The 16,233-nt window shown below is 45.2% G+C and overlaps 1 protein-coding gene across 10 annotated transcripts in view; it reads right to left on the bottom strand.

Moving 5' to 3' along the window:
* The window catches only part of SLC4A11 (solute carrier family 4 member 11), a 252,289-nt gene that overhangs the window by 162,500 nt on the left and 73,556 nt on the right, over window positions 1–16,233 (bottom strand). For 2 of the 10 annotated variants that reach the window (XM_042855607.2, XM_005291477.5), the window contains exon 1: window positions 8,745–9,220. The exons of 6 other annotated variants lie outside the window; for them this stretch is intronic. In XM_042855607.2, the coding sequence (XP_042711541.1) occupies window positions 8,745–8,784 (40 nt within the window). In that variant the 5' untranslated portion in view covers window positions 8,785–9,220. Of the gene's footprint in view, window positions 1–8,744; window positions 9,221–16,233 lie in introns of those variants that run through there. 2 more of the 10 variants (XM_042855608.2, XM_042855606.2) reach the window with 1 other exon arrangement.

The raw sequence follows: 16,233 nt of genomic DNA on the forward strand, positions 1-16,233 counted from the left end.
TTCTCTATTCAGATTTTGCACTGGCTGTTTACCTCGAGGCAGCCGCACTTCTGAAACCAACGCCAGGTTCAAGTGAAAGCCACACACCCCGGCGACCTGCATTCAAGTCCCTCCTGTACAGGTACTTCCTGCGCACCATACCACATGTAAATGAACAAATGCAAATTTTTTGTTTAAAAAAAACAAAAAACACAACACCTCCTTAGTTGTTTTCCTCTTCAGGGTCCCAGAACATCACATCATCTCCATTTCTGTGCATTAGGTCAGCTCTTTGGGGCTCCCTTGTTCAACCCTGAGCACGTTGTGTCATCACTAAATCAGAGGGGCTCAGAATCGAAGCAGAGGCTATTGTCTATAAGATAAATCTTGATCAACCTGTCTTTTAAAAAGTGAATAGGCAAAAACCTCAATTAAAGATTTAATTATGGTAGTGACACTATCCTTAATGGTCCATTTAGATTTGCACTTGAACTAAAAACCCTCCGTCTCACACATTCATGGTTGAATTTAGTCTCCCGATTTGCTGGTTGGATTTTCCCTGGCATGCAAATTTACAAAGTTTTAGCCCAGAAATCTCTTATAAAAGTTGCCTCTTCGCAGTTTTGCTCACATTTATTAGGGTTCCTCCATTTAAATAGCCACCGGCTGCCACACTAAGATCTTCTGAGGACATCTAGGACAGGAGACAGTTTTGAACTTCTAAAATGAAATACTGACTTGAGTTTTACCAAATACTAATTGAGCTTGACCAAGATTAACCAACGGTACTGCCCAGATCTATCAGGTATTTCTCGTTTCCAACACTGCCAGCCTGATATTTCAGCTACAGACAAAAACATACAGATGGTCTACAATTTTTTGCCCCCTTTTTTTGGCTGAGATTTTGTTTTTCTGACTCCCAGACTCCCCTGCTGCGTTCTACTGAGCCAGGCTAAGTAGCCGGGGTACGGCAGGGGACTCTGAAGGCACCCTGGGAGCAGCTGGAGATAGCAAGGCCAAGGAAGGATTAAATGGTTTAGCGGGGATGCACATGGGGCCGAGGGAGGCAGACCAGGTTAGAACGCGGGAGAAGTTGGAGGGGAGAGCAGAGGCCTGGGTTGGGTGGGGAAGCTTTATGCGGCTGCACAAAGGCGTTGACCCTTGTAGGGCTCCTCCAATGCCACTGCCTTGGTCCTCCGCTGCATCCGACCACCAGCTCAGTCAGGAGCCATCCAAGGGCTAGTGCTTGGTGCAGGAATGCTCTGCTCCCCAGCGCATTAGCCAGCAATACGGGGGAACCTTCAAGTACCCAATACCTCAGAGCAGACGTGACACTGTCTTGGGGTGTCCAGGACTGAGAGTCATCATGTTACCACCCCCAGCAAGAGAGTGACTTGCTGGTACTAAACTGTGTGTCAGCTCCCTGACAGGCTCAGACTGTTAGCCACCCACCCAATCTCCTCAGGCTCTGCGAGCCCCTTCTTTGCCTTGCAGGTTAACACCTGGTGCAACCCAGGCCCCAAACAATTCAAAAACCTCTCCCTGTAGGGTCCAGCCCATCACCAGACACTCTCCGTAATTACCAGGTAAGCTGTCCCCAAAGAGACAATACACACCCCAGCTTGTTTGATTCAACGGAGTATCAGCTCCAGTAGAACACCACAGCACCGCAAGCTGCTTATAGTGCAAACAGATACAGCGTTCATTGAGAAAGGTAAAGATTGAAGAGATAGCGAGCAAGGATCACCACCACCGGCTATAAATAAAACAAAAGTACAACACACTTCTTATAGCATAAACATAGCCTGTTCAAGTTAAGCCCTTGTCTAAAGCAGTTTCTCACCTAAAGCATCCCTGCAGCATCACTAGCCCTCTTGGCCAGGATCCAGCTTTCACGAACGCAACGAGCACTGTCCGTTTTGCTTCCTCAGTGAAGGATAAACGAGGTGTCGTTTTGCCTTCCTCTTCTACCCCAAAGTTCATGGCCTTTGCACGCCGGGGAGACGACAGCCCCTTGTAGCTTAGTCTCGGGTGTCTTCCCATCCCCCTGTTTATGCCATATGCAGATGCAGCTTACAATGCTTAATTTACATTCGACAGACACAGGACTTATCTCCTGTCCGGAAGAAACCGGTTTGTCAACTCTACCTGGTTACAGGCTTTAAAACATAATTCCAGTAGGTCTACATAACTTTTAAAAATATCATCAGTACATACGTTTCGCAAAAGGTATCAATAACCAGCGTGATACAAGCTTTCATTTGATACCTTGCAAGACACCACTGATTGATAAATACTATGAAAGCGGCATTAGGTGCAGTGAGTTTGTCAGACCTGTTAGGAGTCGCCCATGCAGAGTAGCGAACCCTTTGCCAGCTGGCACCAGTGTGTGCCACAGCAAAATCACTGGGCTTCCCCACAACCCAGGCCACTTATACAGTCCCCCTCCCCTCCCCAACCCCAAAACCTCTCCCCCCAGCCCTGTCAAACACCACCCGGGTAGCTCTCTGTGAAAATGCATGGGCATGTAACCAATAAACGTGGTCAGAGTTAAGATGAACTCCTGACTGGCTGTTCAGGAGGAGGGTAGAGAGATATGGAGGGGGGTTAGTTCAGGTTAAGAAGGGAAACTGAAGAGCAGAGTGTAGGGTCTGGAATAACTGATGGAGCGTGGAATAATTGCTTACGGTTTGTATTGGTAGGATAGGCAATCTAGCAACCTTTGGCTGTCAGAGTTTTCTGGAGGGGAATAATATAAAACAGAACAAACACCCTGCATGCTGATACACAGCGCGGTAAAGTATCTGGAAACGCTGCTTTTCTAGCCTACGTTTAAACACCAGGCAAATGCAAAGAGACAGCACAGAAAAAGCCTCAATTCTAGCTCTGCACTGGGCTGATAAGCCAGGTTAATATATTCAAGAAGTGTTCGCAGTACTACGATCGTTTTCAGGAATATCTCAAGCCATATGTTTGTTGTGTACAATAAGTATAAAATAGTCCCTAAAAAAACAAAACAAAACAAACAAAAAAAAACACACATCCATCCGTTCCCACTGGAATGGACTGTGCACATGTTTGTTGTGTTATACATGCATATTAAACCCTGGGGCTCAATTAACCTCAAGGAGAGGTAGGGAACGAGAGAGATGAGTGCAGCATCTGGGATAGCAGAGATCATAAAGGGAAGACCAGGAATAAATATGCATCCCTTAAAATGGAACTACTTGCAGAGTACGGCACTGTTACATGACCCCACTATAACAGGGGTCATCTCTGCGCCTCCCAACACGCTGGGGGGGGGGGGGGCGGGGAGGGGGAAGAGAGATCTTCTCCAGTGTGGAGAAGAGAAAACCACCCCCCAGTACTGCAGTTGTCCCCAGCCACGCCAGAGTACGAGCAGCCAGACTACGGCGGCTTCTCGAGGGATGGGAGAGGAGACTCCCTCTCTCCCACCTCCCCCATGCATATACACTGGGGATAACTTGGAAGCTCACAATCCAAACAATACTGTTTGGGCCGTACCAGATGCATCCGAAGAAGTGGGCTGTAGCCCACGAAAGCTTATGCTCAAATAAATTTGTTAGTCTCCACAGGTGCCACAAGTACTCCTGTTCTTTTTTTAGGGTAAAGAAAGAAAACAAAAGGGTGGGAGGGGAGTCACGCAAAATAGCCTTCCTGCCACTTTCACGCAGGGGTGCGTCTCGCCACCCAAGCTGAATACAGGACAGGGGCTACCAACTAGATAGACCAGTTCCAAAAGACACCAAACAAAGGATGGATTGCCCCAACTGTGGGGGTGGGGGAACAAAACATCAGTCCCTAACTTACAGAGTCTTCTGAGTTGTGAGCACCACAGTCCTTCTGTGGAAGCAGATGACCAGTATCCCCCCCAGTTCCTCACTGCTCCCTGACCTGGTCCAGAGAGCTTCCTGGCCCCGTTTCCTCCCGGGCCTCAGGGGGAAGGGAAGTGTGAGAGGACATCCTTGTAATCCCCAGGCATCCTTCTCAGCCTTCTACTGCCTCATTTTATAGCCCTGCATTAATGGACCCCTAGCTAATCTCCTTCAAATCACTCCTGAACCTTCTCTTTGTTAAACTAGGTAGATTGCGCTCCTTGAGTCTATCACACCTAGGGTGACCAGATGTCCCGATTTTATAGGGACAGTCCCGATTTTTGGGTCTTTTTCTTATATAGGCTCCTATTACCCCCCACCCCCTGTCCCGATTTTTCACACTTGCTGTCTGGTCACCCTAATCACACCCATTGGTCAATCATGCTCATGGCTCTTCTCTGAATTGTCCCCGATTTATCAACATCCCTTCTTGAATTGCAGGCACCAGAACTGGTGATAGAGTACACAGTCCTAAAGCACCATTGTCAAATACAAAGGGAACCTCCCTATTTTTACTCAGTATGCAGGGGCTCTTTAAAGAAGACATTTTCTGATTTCTCCCCCATACCCCCAAGTTCCTCTGAAAGATTCGACAATGGGATGATATGGGATGTGTGAAAATCTGCAGGATACAACACCCGACTACCTTAGGGACAGTCGGTGCAGGATAGGGAGAGGAGTTATTTCAAAAATCAGATTATAATGGAAAGCAAGTTTCAGCTCTGAGGGAGCTAACTCCACTCTATGACAAAACTTTTTAATACTTGCATCTGAAGAAGTGAGGTTCTTACCCACGAAAGCTTATGCTCCCAATACTTCTGTTAGTCTCAAAGGTGCCACAGGACCCTCTGTTGCTTTTTAATACTTATTCACCCTGCTGCCATTGGCATCTTCTGTAACCTTCTCTAAGTTGGATCCCATACCCATGCTGTGAGACAGCAGGCTAAGGCTCACTCTAATTTACCCCACACCAATCTCTGCCACAGTAAGGCACATCACACCAGAGCACGTCTAGGAACCACAACAGGCAAGTTATTTATTGTATTTAAAAAAAAAAAAAAGTCCTTAAAATAGGATGCCTACTTGACAGTTGCTTGTGTAACATAGACACTTCTTAGTTGTCCATATGTAAGCAAAAGTTTTCCCATGTACTTTAATGGGTAAAGTCAGCTTTCAGTGTTTTTTGCCTTTAAAAACAAACAAAGTTAGCCCTGAAGAGCCAGCCTCACCATGGGAGAGGGAACTGGATTCCAATCCCTTTTGTGTCCTGTCCACAGAATTGTTTACCTACTTAAAATTAGTTACGCCTGGACAAACCCCACTGAAGGTAATGGGTTTGCACAGGTGGCACTCGGCTTAATTTGATGACAATGGGGTTGCACTGGTGTTTGTCAGTACAGTGTAGTCTGCAGGATTTCTGTGACACATGATGATGAGAAAGAAGGAAAGAATACAGCTTGACTCCCAGAACCCCGGGGGAGGTTACAGGGCTGGAAGCTAGAAAAAGACATTGTTCTAGCTGTAGATTGAGTAGAGTTGACAGATACGGAACCGCACTGTGCCATGGTTACAGTTCCTGTTCACAGGGCAGGAATATTTTAACAAAACAGACTTGCTTCCAATAAAAAAATATTCTGCTGTAAGTTGAAAAACTGCCCTCTGCTAAATCTTCACCACCTGCTGCAATAGCTCTCAGCACAGAGCCATCAAGCATCTGCTTTTCAAATACAGGCAGTACATAGGAACATAAGAACGGCCACATTGGGTCAGACCAATGACCCATATAGCCCAGTATCCGGTCTTCCGACAGTGGCAGATGCAGTAGATTTCTGCAAGCCTACATGCAAATTAGCATTAGTAGAGTAGGCAAAACAGTACTACCATCTAGCACTTTTCATCCTTAGATCAAAAAGCCCTTTAGAAAAGGACACACATATCAATGCCTCTTTTCACACATAGGGAAACTGAGGCACTGTGGGATGGATTTAGCATATTATTTCTATGTGGCTATCACTACAGATATACTGTATACATGCACATAAATCACCTCTCATGGTGTAATTAATGGTAGTTTTACATATATGTAATTAGAGGGCGGATGATTTAGTTTCGAGTGATGTGTCATTAAAAATATCCAAACAGTTTGCCCTATAGGACATGTTTATGCCCAGTGAAACATTCTAGAAGGAAGCGCAAGACTTCAAAGAAACATTTGTTGTATCCATGGGATTCTTGGTCAGCAGGATATCACTGCAGGTGTTCAGAGAATAATTCCTGAGCATTAGCTGACAGGACACTACTGGAATTCACTGGGTTTCACAAATACCTCCCTAGACCCCTGGAGGTTAATGTCATATGCATCTTTTTTTAAAAGCTCAATTTATGTAATATAGTGTAACGCTTTTGTCCCATATATACTTAGCACACATGTGTGCTATGTAAACTGTGTGGGGGAGGGACAATCTCATAATTCCCTTAGAAGCACATGTATTGTGAGTAATGAGGGTGTGGGGGGGGCATTATATAAAAATAATCACACACAAATATATGACCGTGTCAGGTGAAGTCATTGACATGACTCGGGGCTAAACACATTACTCATGCTGATCATCCCCAGGAAGCGTCAATAAAAGCATCATGTATTTTGTTTATTCCACGGTTTAGAAAAAGTGATTTTAGAAAAGTTCACTAGTACTCCTTTTGTACCCTTCTGCTTGTAAAGCCAGGTTGCCTATTTATTGTGAGCCTCATTCGGTGTATAAAAGTTGGTTTAATAACTTATGAAACCCTCAAGTTATTTACTATAGCTTTGCTATAAGCCAAGGCATCACCATTTTAAAGGCCAATGTCTCCTGACCCATCAGCACTACAAATAAGTGCTGTATTTATCTGGAAAGCCAGAAGCACAGTTCTGGTGTAAAGCCGGGGTTTCTAACTGTGTTTAAACACGGGCTATCAGACCTTCAAGCTGTCAAGGACTGACTTGCCAATTCTGGACTTCAAACCTGTCCATCTTTGGAGCAAGGGAGAAGAAATTTTTTCCATCGCAGGTAATTGTTACAAAATGGTAGCTTCACGAAAGCTGCTCAGAGACAGTGGTGGCTGGCATGACTTAGGGAGAGAGCAGGGCCGTCTACACTAGAAGTTAAGTTACAAAGCCCACCGCTGGTGGTGGGAATGGTGGAGGTTGTAGCATAGAAGAGGCGTAAGTATTTTAGCACCATCCTTCTCAAAGCAGCGTTAGATGACAGTACTTAAAAAGCCTGAGATCTGTGTCCATGACAGACTCCAGCAATCCAGGCAAGAAGGGTCAAAGGTACAAAATAAATGCATGCTCTACAGCATATTCCATGAGTGCAGTAAAAGTCATTTATTTTCATAATTGCAGACCCTATGTGGAAAAGTAACACACACTGTTTAGTGGGCTGCTAAAACACATTTCAAATCTCAGCTAGAAGACTTAATGATAGATAGAAAACTTCTATACAAACAAGCACTGCAACTTTTCCTGTCATCGACAAGGATGAGGATGAAAGCGTGGAAAACATCCAAATGCCATCAGATAGAGATTGTTCACATGCACACTTCTGTCACCAACATAATCTATCTGGATAACAGCAGAACTCCAACAAAACGCCCATTTAACACAGGCTGGCCATGACAAACTACAACCATGACAAGATTTTTAACAGAGCTAACAAGTAGAGAAAGAGATGAGTAGGTAGCCAGAAAGAAAGAGAGAGGAAACATATTTCTTTGGAAAATTGGTGTTCAAAGCAGGTCAAGCAGTTTTTAACGAGATACAGTACACAAAGATCACCAATGAACTGAGGAGAAAAAACACGAACTCCACCAAAACAAAAAAAATCTACAGGAAAGTTTGAGTCCCAGTTCCAAGATAGTGTTATTGCTTTCTCTGAACTACACAGTTCCTTTTATTCTAGAATGAACTTTCATCGAGAAAACGCTGTAAACCCAACGCAATTTAATTTTTCATAAAAAACAACATTAGAGCAGCCATAGTGCTTTTCAAGGAAGTACTGATATCCTCTTTTTAAAAAAAAAAAAAGGGGGGGGGGACAATTGCACAACATTACATTTGTCATCCATTTGGTTGCGAAGAACCTTATTTCAAATTATTTAAGCGATGGGTTTCCAAACAGCCTTTCTAAAACTCTTCAGAAAACATTACTGGGGTTCTCCCAACACATGCATCCACGCCAACCATTGGCCATCAGGTTAAATGGATCAAGTTATTTTACAACTTTTATGCGGACTCCTTTTCTCAAGAGAAGCCAGACCCATCTCTCACTACAGTCTTACAGTGGAGTTAAAGAGACACCCGCTGCTCATTCTTCCCCAATGACCACCTATGCAATCACCACAGTACCCCCTAAACCTTGAAACTGCTCGTTTAGCCCCTGCTCTTCTGAAGGAAGTGGCTGTTTATTTTCATGTCATATCTGCACCGATTCGGTTTAAAACAGCCTCCGCTGCTGTCAAATTCGCTCCATTTTGCAAACCCGGTCTCTTCTACCTTGCCTCAGACCCACGACTCGCTTCTAAACAAAAAGGGTTGTAAACAATGATGCAACTCGGTCAAAACTTAACACTTTTTGGGGAGGGGGGCAATTTGGGGGGAGGGGGAACTGAGGAGGGGGCGTCGCAAGCTGCCCATGAAAACGAAACGCTCTTGCTAAGGCTGCTAAAGCCCATCTCATTGCAATACAGGAAAACCCTCCCCGGTAAACATTGCACATCGCGCCTGTGAGTTGCCGGGACACACACACACACACACACACACACACACACGTTGCGATCTGAACTAGCCGCCCCTGTCCCATCCCCGCTCGGGTCTTTGCGCCTTACCACATGGCTGGAGGTGGAAAACACGCTTTGCTGCTGCCATGTCTGCGTCTCTCTCACCCCATCTTCACCATCCTGTTCCTGACACTTGAAGACTTTTTTTTTTTTAGAAAAAGAAGAAGCAGCAGCAGCAGCAGCACGGCCAAAACTGAAAGTCCTGGTGCACTAAGCAGTGCGGGCTGAAAGGGGAAGAACCACCAGGAGAAAACCCCGCCTGGGTCCTAGTGCTCCTCGCCTCTTCCCATTCAAGCCCTGATCCACCCCTCCCTCGGAAAGGGATTTGCAGCCCCACCTGCTCTTATGAACGGGGATTCCACCGACCCGCCCTTCTCACCTTCCCCACTCCACAGACCGGCCCTCCGGGATGGGCAGAGGAGCTCATCAGCAAACCCGCCAGTACCTTAAGTGTTCTTGCAAACTCCTTAAAGGAGCACAGGCAACTTGCATGGTGTTTTAACCGACTAATTAAAACAAAAGACGTTTTCTGATCGCTCCCCTCCCCCTTTAAATAGCAGCTCCGGAAATATTGTCTTGTCTTTTGAAAAAAAAAAAAAGAAGTTGTTACAGAAACTGTTTTCCTGCTCCGGTTTGTAAGGGTCTTTTGGGTAATCACGTATCAGGGGGTAGCTGTGTTAGTCTGTATTCACAAAAACAACAAGGAGTCTGGTGGCACCTTAAAGACGAACAGATTTATTTGGGCATAAGCTTTCGTGGGTAAAAAAAACCTCACTTCTTCAGATGCATGGCTCTGAATAATCAATTTAATTTGGGTAATCAGTTTCCCCTTTGCTAACTAATAGGGAAATGGTGAAACTGACTATACACAAAAGTGCCATCAAATGCACAAAACAGAACAAATAAAATAGAAACATACATGATCTTGAGTGGGGCTTGTAATAGGGTGACCAGATATCTCAATTTTATAGGGACAGTCCTGATTTTGGGGTCTTTTTCTTATATAGGAACCTATTATCCCCCACCCACTGTCCCAATTTTTCACACTTGCTGTCTGGTCACCCTAGCTTGTAACAACAGCAGGTACTAAACGTTCGGACACACGTGTGGTTTTTAATTGGACAATGCCCCTTTCATTTTAAAAAGCAGGACACACAGGCACGTTTTCAGTTCTTCTCTAGAGTCCCAGGCATGCCTGTTGTTTTCTTACTGAACTCGTTTGGCAGTTACCATCACGATCTATTTGTTTGCCATTCGAGCAGTGTTTGATTTGCCTCACCATTATGCATTCTCACCAAAGAAGCGATAGATGAATAACTCTAGGGAGTGCGGAATGTAAAAGACAGAGGGAGTGGCTAAAGGTCTGTTTGTTAAATTTCAAGCATCACATTAAAAGCTGTACTATAAAGAAATGGAAGGAAACTTAACACTCAGAAACTAAATAAGTTCTGAATTTAAAGACTGGCCAGGGAAAGATGATGTCATCTTTAAAATATATAGAAGGAAAGTGAGAGAGTTTCAGGGTGTATGTAAAAGCTTGATCTAACCAGTTTTTGTCCCTGGACCCCAAAATCATATTCTCTATATAGACCCCATGTAGCTACAGCAATTACACCACAAAAATCCAGACCCCGACATATCCTGGCACTAGACGGCCACAAAACTCATATCAGACACCTGGATCCAACCAGTTTTGGGGGGAGTTTTTGCCTGGAACCCCAGACTTGTACTCGCTAAAATTAGCCAGGCATAGTTGCATGAGTCCACCTGAAAAAATGAATCTATGAAAAACCAGGCCCCCCCAATACATTCTGGCATAACAGCACCACAAAAACCCTGGTCTGGCACCTGGAGCCAACTAATTTTTGGCTCAGAAATCCCAGATTGTACCATCCAAAAAAGCAACTATCCCTGGTGTTAGTCCAACAGAAACATATGGACCCCAGGGCATCCTGGTAAAGGGTGCTGGAAAAAAAGAAAAAGAAAAGAAACCCACACATATCTAGCACCTAAATCCATTTGGAGCCAACCAGTTCACTCTCCAAACAGACAAGCATAACCACTTCCAGCACACTCCTTGTGTCCAAAGCAAACGTGGGACGGAGAGTTGGGTTCTGTTTTTGATCAGATCATGTTTGGTTTTAGCTGATGAATTCATTTAAAAAATACTGATTTGTGGTTCCAAATCAGGTGGATAGAAAGCTGGCTAGATCGTCGGGCTCAACGGGTAGTGATCAATGGCTCCATGTCTAGTTGGCAGCCGGTTTCAAGCGGAGTGCCCCAAGGATCAGTCCTGGGGCCAGTTTTGTTTAATATCTTTATTAATGATCTGGAGGATGGTGTGGACTGCACTCTCAGCAAGTTTGCAGATAATCCTAAACTGGGAGGTGTGGTAGATACACTGGAGGGCAGTGATCAGATACAGAGGGACTTAGACAAATTAGAGGATTGAGCCAAAAAAAACCTGATGAGGTTCAACAAGGACAAGTGCAGAGTCCTGCACTTAGGACAGAAGAATCCTACGCACTGCTACAGACTAGGGACTGAATGGCTAGGTAGCAGTTCTGCAGAAAAGGACCTAGGGGTCACAGTGGACGAGAAGCTGGATATGAGTCAACAGTGTGTTCTTGTTGCCAAGAAGGCTAACGGCATTTTGGGCTGTATAAGTAGGGGCATTGCCAGCAGATCGAGGAACGTGATCATTCCCCTTTATTCGACATTGTGAGGCCTCATCTGGAGTACTGTGTCCAGTTTTGGGCCCCACACTACAAGAAGGATCTGGAAATATTGGAAAGAGTCCAGCGGAGGGCAACAAAAATGATTAGGGGTCTGGAGCACATGACTTATGAGGAGAGGCTGAGGGAACTGGGATTGTTTAGTCTCCAGAAGAGAAGAATGAGGGGGGATTTGATAGCTGCTTTCAACTACCTGAAGGGGGGTTCCAAAGAGGATGGAGCTCGGCTGTTCTCAGTGGTGGCAGATGACAGAACAAGGAGCAATGGTCTCAAGTTGCAGTGGGGGAGGTCTAATTTGGATATTAGGAAACACTATTTCACTAGGAGGGTGGTGAAGCACTGGAATGCGTTACCTAGGGAGGTGGTGGAGTCTCCTTTCTTGGAGGTTTTTAAGGCCTGGCTTGACAAAGCCCTGGCTGAGATGATTTAGTTGGGAATTGGTCCTGCTTTGAGCAGGGGGGTTGGGCTAGATGACCTCCTGAGGTCCCTTCCAACCCGGATATTCTATGATTCTAACATTTTTCTGATGTTGCATAAATTAACGATTGTTCGTTTAATGGCTTAAAATCAGTGGTCTTAATAATTTAACTTTCATTTCCAGTTTGGATGTAGTTTGTACCCGAACCTACTGAGTGAAAGTATTCAGAATCACCTGGGGTTCTATACTGGAAAGTGGTGAGCTCTTAGCTCTCATTGACTTCAGTGGGTATTAAGGGCCTTGCAGAAATCAGTCCCTTGGATAGCGTATGGACCAAAAGAAAGCCAGCAGACATCAGATAGTGAGTTGTATGTACTTGTGTGGTATTTTCATGTAATGAAATCAAAGAGACAAGGCAGGAGAGAGACTATCTTTTACCTCACCTAGTTTGTCTCTCTCATATCCTGGGACTGACAACTACAAGAACATTGCAAATAACTTAAAGATTCATTTAACAGTGCCAAGAGCCAGTCCTGTCCTCAGGCACCATGCAGCTTTCTTTGAGGGTGAAGGGGAAGCATGTGCACTTCATCGAAAGCAGAACTGGGTTCTTTCTTATTTGGTAACTAAAATAATATCGATGACAAATGATCAACTTCCTTTTTCCTTTCCACATGGAGTGATAAAACTTGGTTCACTTCTTGGTCACCTTTGATCTTAATTGCTTTAAGTTACTGCCCTCTGGGCTCACCCTCTCCCCCTTCCAACCAGTCTGAAGTTCTGCAGCTGTTCTCATAATTTCCTCTTGCCATTCTGACTTGGTCACTTTTCTCCTCCAACATTCTCTCTCTAGCTTCCAGTTCAAGCACTTTGGCTTGGTTAAGAGGAGGTTGGAGACGTTTGATAACCGGTTCGGTGACGAGGACTAAGCAGAAGCTAATCTGCAGGGGAAATCAAGGAGAAAGCCAATGCAGAGTAAAAAATGCAGCATGCTCAAGTAGTATGGTGGGTGACAGGGCTGTAACTGGAAGGGTAGGAAGGATTAAGGAAGGAACTTGAGGGTTTTTTAGGTTAAGGAAAACCAGGGAATGTTTGCAGGAGTAAAGGGGGAAAAAAAGCCATGAAGCCTTCACACCAGAAAGTTGCAGGTTTAACTTTAGTCATAAGAACATAAGAACGGCCATACTGGGTCAGACCAAAAGTCCATCTAGCCCAGTATCCTGTCTTCCGACAGTGGCCAATGCCAGGTGCCTCAGAGGGAATGAACAGAACAGTATCATCAAGTGATCCATCCCCTGTCGCCCATTCCCAGCTTCTGGCAAATGGAGGCTAGGGACACCATCCCTGCCCATCCCGGCTAATAGCCATTGAGGGACCTATCCTCCATGAATTTATCTAGTTCTTTTTTGAACCCCGTTATAGTCTATTTTGAATACCTCTGTGTGGACCCGTGATATACTTTGAGTGGCTTATTCCTGTTTACCTTAAACCAGCTCCTAATCGACTTAAGCTAAACCAAAATAAGAGCGTCTACACAGCCTTTTTTTGCAGTTTAAAAAAAGTGTTTCTTTTTTAAATCACCTTAATGAGCTGGTGTAACCTTTCTCATGTAAACAAGGCCTGAGATACAGATGAAAGAGCACAAGTGGTCAACAGATAGACAAGATGGGGTCAAGGCTAAAGGCTGACTGGTGAGGCATGGCTAGCGGTAGGAGATGTTATCAGAAGCTGGGAAGAAGGAAGGAAGAACGCAGGACAGGAAGGAAAGGACAGATGGGAGAGAGAGATGGGGAAGTATTTGTCAACTTCTTCTATAAGAAAATTGCTGCCTCCCAAGATGATCCTGGGCATCCAGTCAGGAAGGCAAAGGAGAAGGTTTGAGGAAAGAATCAAAAAGGCGGGAATCTGTTAAGAGAGAGACTCTGCAGCTTTTAGCGACATGGCAGTGCCCCTACAGCTGTGCTGCTAAAAGGCGCGCGGTGTAGCTGCTGTTTGTCGGCAGGAGAGAGCTCGCCTGCTGACAAAAAACTTCCACCCCAACGAGTGACAAAGCACTGTTCACACCAGCACTTGTCATCGACAAAACTTTTGTCTTTCAGTGTGTGTGTGTGTGCGCGCGCATGTGTTAACAACACCTCTGCACAACAAAAGTTGTGTCTTTCACTTGTCAGTGTAGACAAAGCCTCAGAGAGAGAGAGAGAGATGCAGTGTGCTACTGGTGTGGAGCTGACTGACTGCAGGAGGGGTCCAGATAGAGAGCAGCAAAGAAGTCAGAGGTACTTATGGACTGAAGGACAAGAGGACTGAGTGATCAGGTGAGGAGAGGGCAAAACTGTAGGAAAAAATATGGGCAGAAAGATGCAACTCAGTGATTGAGGGAACCAGAGAATTAGCTAAGCTGGTGAGTGGCAGAATAGACCCATACCTAGGAGTCAGATGGAGAAAATTAGGCAGTGTGAGACAGGACATCAACATGGACAATAAATTCATCCAGAAACAGGGAGGGGTGTGTGTGTAGGGGGGGGGCGGGGATGTTGGAATGAGGGAAAACTGACCCCTGAGAAATGATGAAAAGGGAAAAGTTGCATCTGCAGAAGGTCAAAGTGTGGCTGGTTAATTCTGGAGAATGACTTCCTTTGAAGAACAGTCCAGTCCCGTTCTTTTTGCTAACCATATGATCTGGGCAGGAATATGCTGGTAATAATTCACCATGGTTCTCCCATAAAAATTTCCCCCTGGCCTGTCAGACATTGCTGGAAATGTTTAGCCTTCTTCCTGAACTCCAGAGTGACTAGATAATGATAGCAGTACATCATGTTCAGCATCTATCATTTGAAACTGGGTACTGAAGTGGAGAGTTTTGGTTTTGTTTTTAGAAAAAAACCCACCACCTTCAATTTGGTCCATTCCAAAGGCTCAAATCCTGCTCTTCACGTGTATTTCTACGAGCCCCAAGATACCATCTACATGGGGGTAAATTTAGTCATTTCAATGCAAGGGAGCAAGCTCCACTAGAGACAGGGAACCCAACCCAGTCCCCACCCCTTCAGGTCAGTAGAAGAGTTTTAACTATGGGATCCAGAGAGACCCCATTACCCTCTCCAGTATATCACTGATTTGCGGAGGAGGAGGACAAAAAAGCTGCTTATTCCAGAGAGTTGAACATAGTGGCTAGGGGCTTGTGACCCTCTTGAACAGAATATTTGGATAAAGACTTTTTTAGCACTCCAACAGCAGCTTACATTGGCCTGCGTAAGTGGTATGATTTGGGAGTTCAGAGCCAGATCTGCTAGATCTAGATGGATATGATATTTGATGTGCTCTTGCACCAAAATGTATAGGCTCCAGATTTTTCTGGAGCACTGGTTGCATTTGTCTTCTAAATGGACAGGAGGCTTTGGGGGGAGGGAGGGCAGGGGTTGAGCCAAAAAAACAGCTGGATGCAGATGCTAGACACCCGTTTTGATGGTACTCTTGTGCCAGTATGCATCAGGGTCCAGATTTTTCCAGTGGGCTACACTGATCTACAGAGCAGCATTTGGGGCCCAGACTGAAAAATGGACCCCATGCTGGAGAGGAGGTTTTTTTGTAACACTCTTGCATCAGGAAGTACCAGGATCCACATATCTATAGTAGATTAGCACCAGCTCAGATAGCAGGATTTCAGGGGGGAAAAGTTGTCTGCAAGGCTTGACTCAACCACTCCCACAGCATGATTTAAAGCATGTGTTATGTTTTCCTATTTATTTTGTTCCCTCTTTAGAATATACCCTAAACCCTTCAAAATCTCTCTGCTGTGCTTCGAGTGAAGCGTAAACAACAAGAGTTTTGTTTCACAAGTAAACCTGATGCCAAAAATCCTTGTTTGTGTAACAGCAGCAACGTCGATCATTGGACCAACTTCTGTTGGTGAGAGAGACTGAGCTTACGCAGAGCTCTTCTGCAGGCCCTGTACGCTTGAAAGCTTGTCTCTCTCAACACACAGAAGTTGGTCCAATAAAAGATATGACCTCACCCCATTTTTCTCGCTAATATCCTTGGACCAATACAGCTACGACACCACGATAAGCAGCGGATCAGCCAGCCCTGGATCAGCCAGAACTGCTGAGTTACAGTAATTGCTACTGCACAGCAGAGGGAGCACGAGTTATCATTTTTGGCAGCCTCCTCAGTGGATAACAACGAAGGCCGGGCAGCAGGGAGCGGTCAACACTGTGCTGGAGCAGCACAGCTCACCCTCACGTGCACAGTAGAATAATCCTAGCACAAAGGGTTAACATTTGAGATCTAGGTTCTAATTCTCCTCATTCTCATGCACTGGTCTGCCAGCAGATTTGCAGGGCCAACCATGGAGCAGTAGGGTTTGGTTGTTTTGTTTTCAAGC

The sequence above is a fragment of the Chrysemys picta genome, chromosome 5 (genome assembly GCF_011386835.1).
Source record: "Chrysemys picta bellii isolate R12L10 chromosome 5, ASM1138683v2, whole genome shotgun sequence".
NCBI classification, from domain to species: domain Eukaryota; kingdom Metazoa; phylum Chordata; order Testudines; family Emydidae; genus Chrysemys; species Chrysemys picta.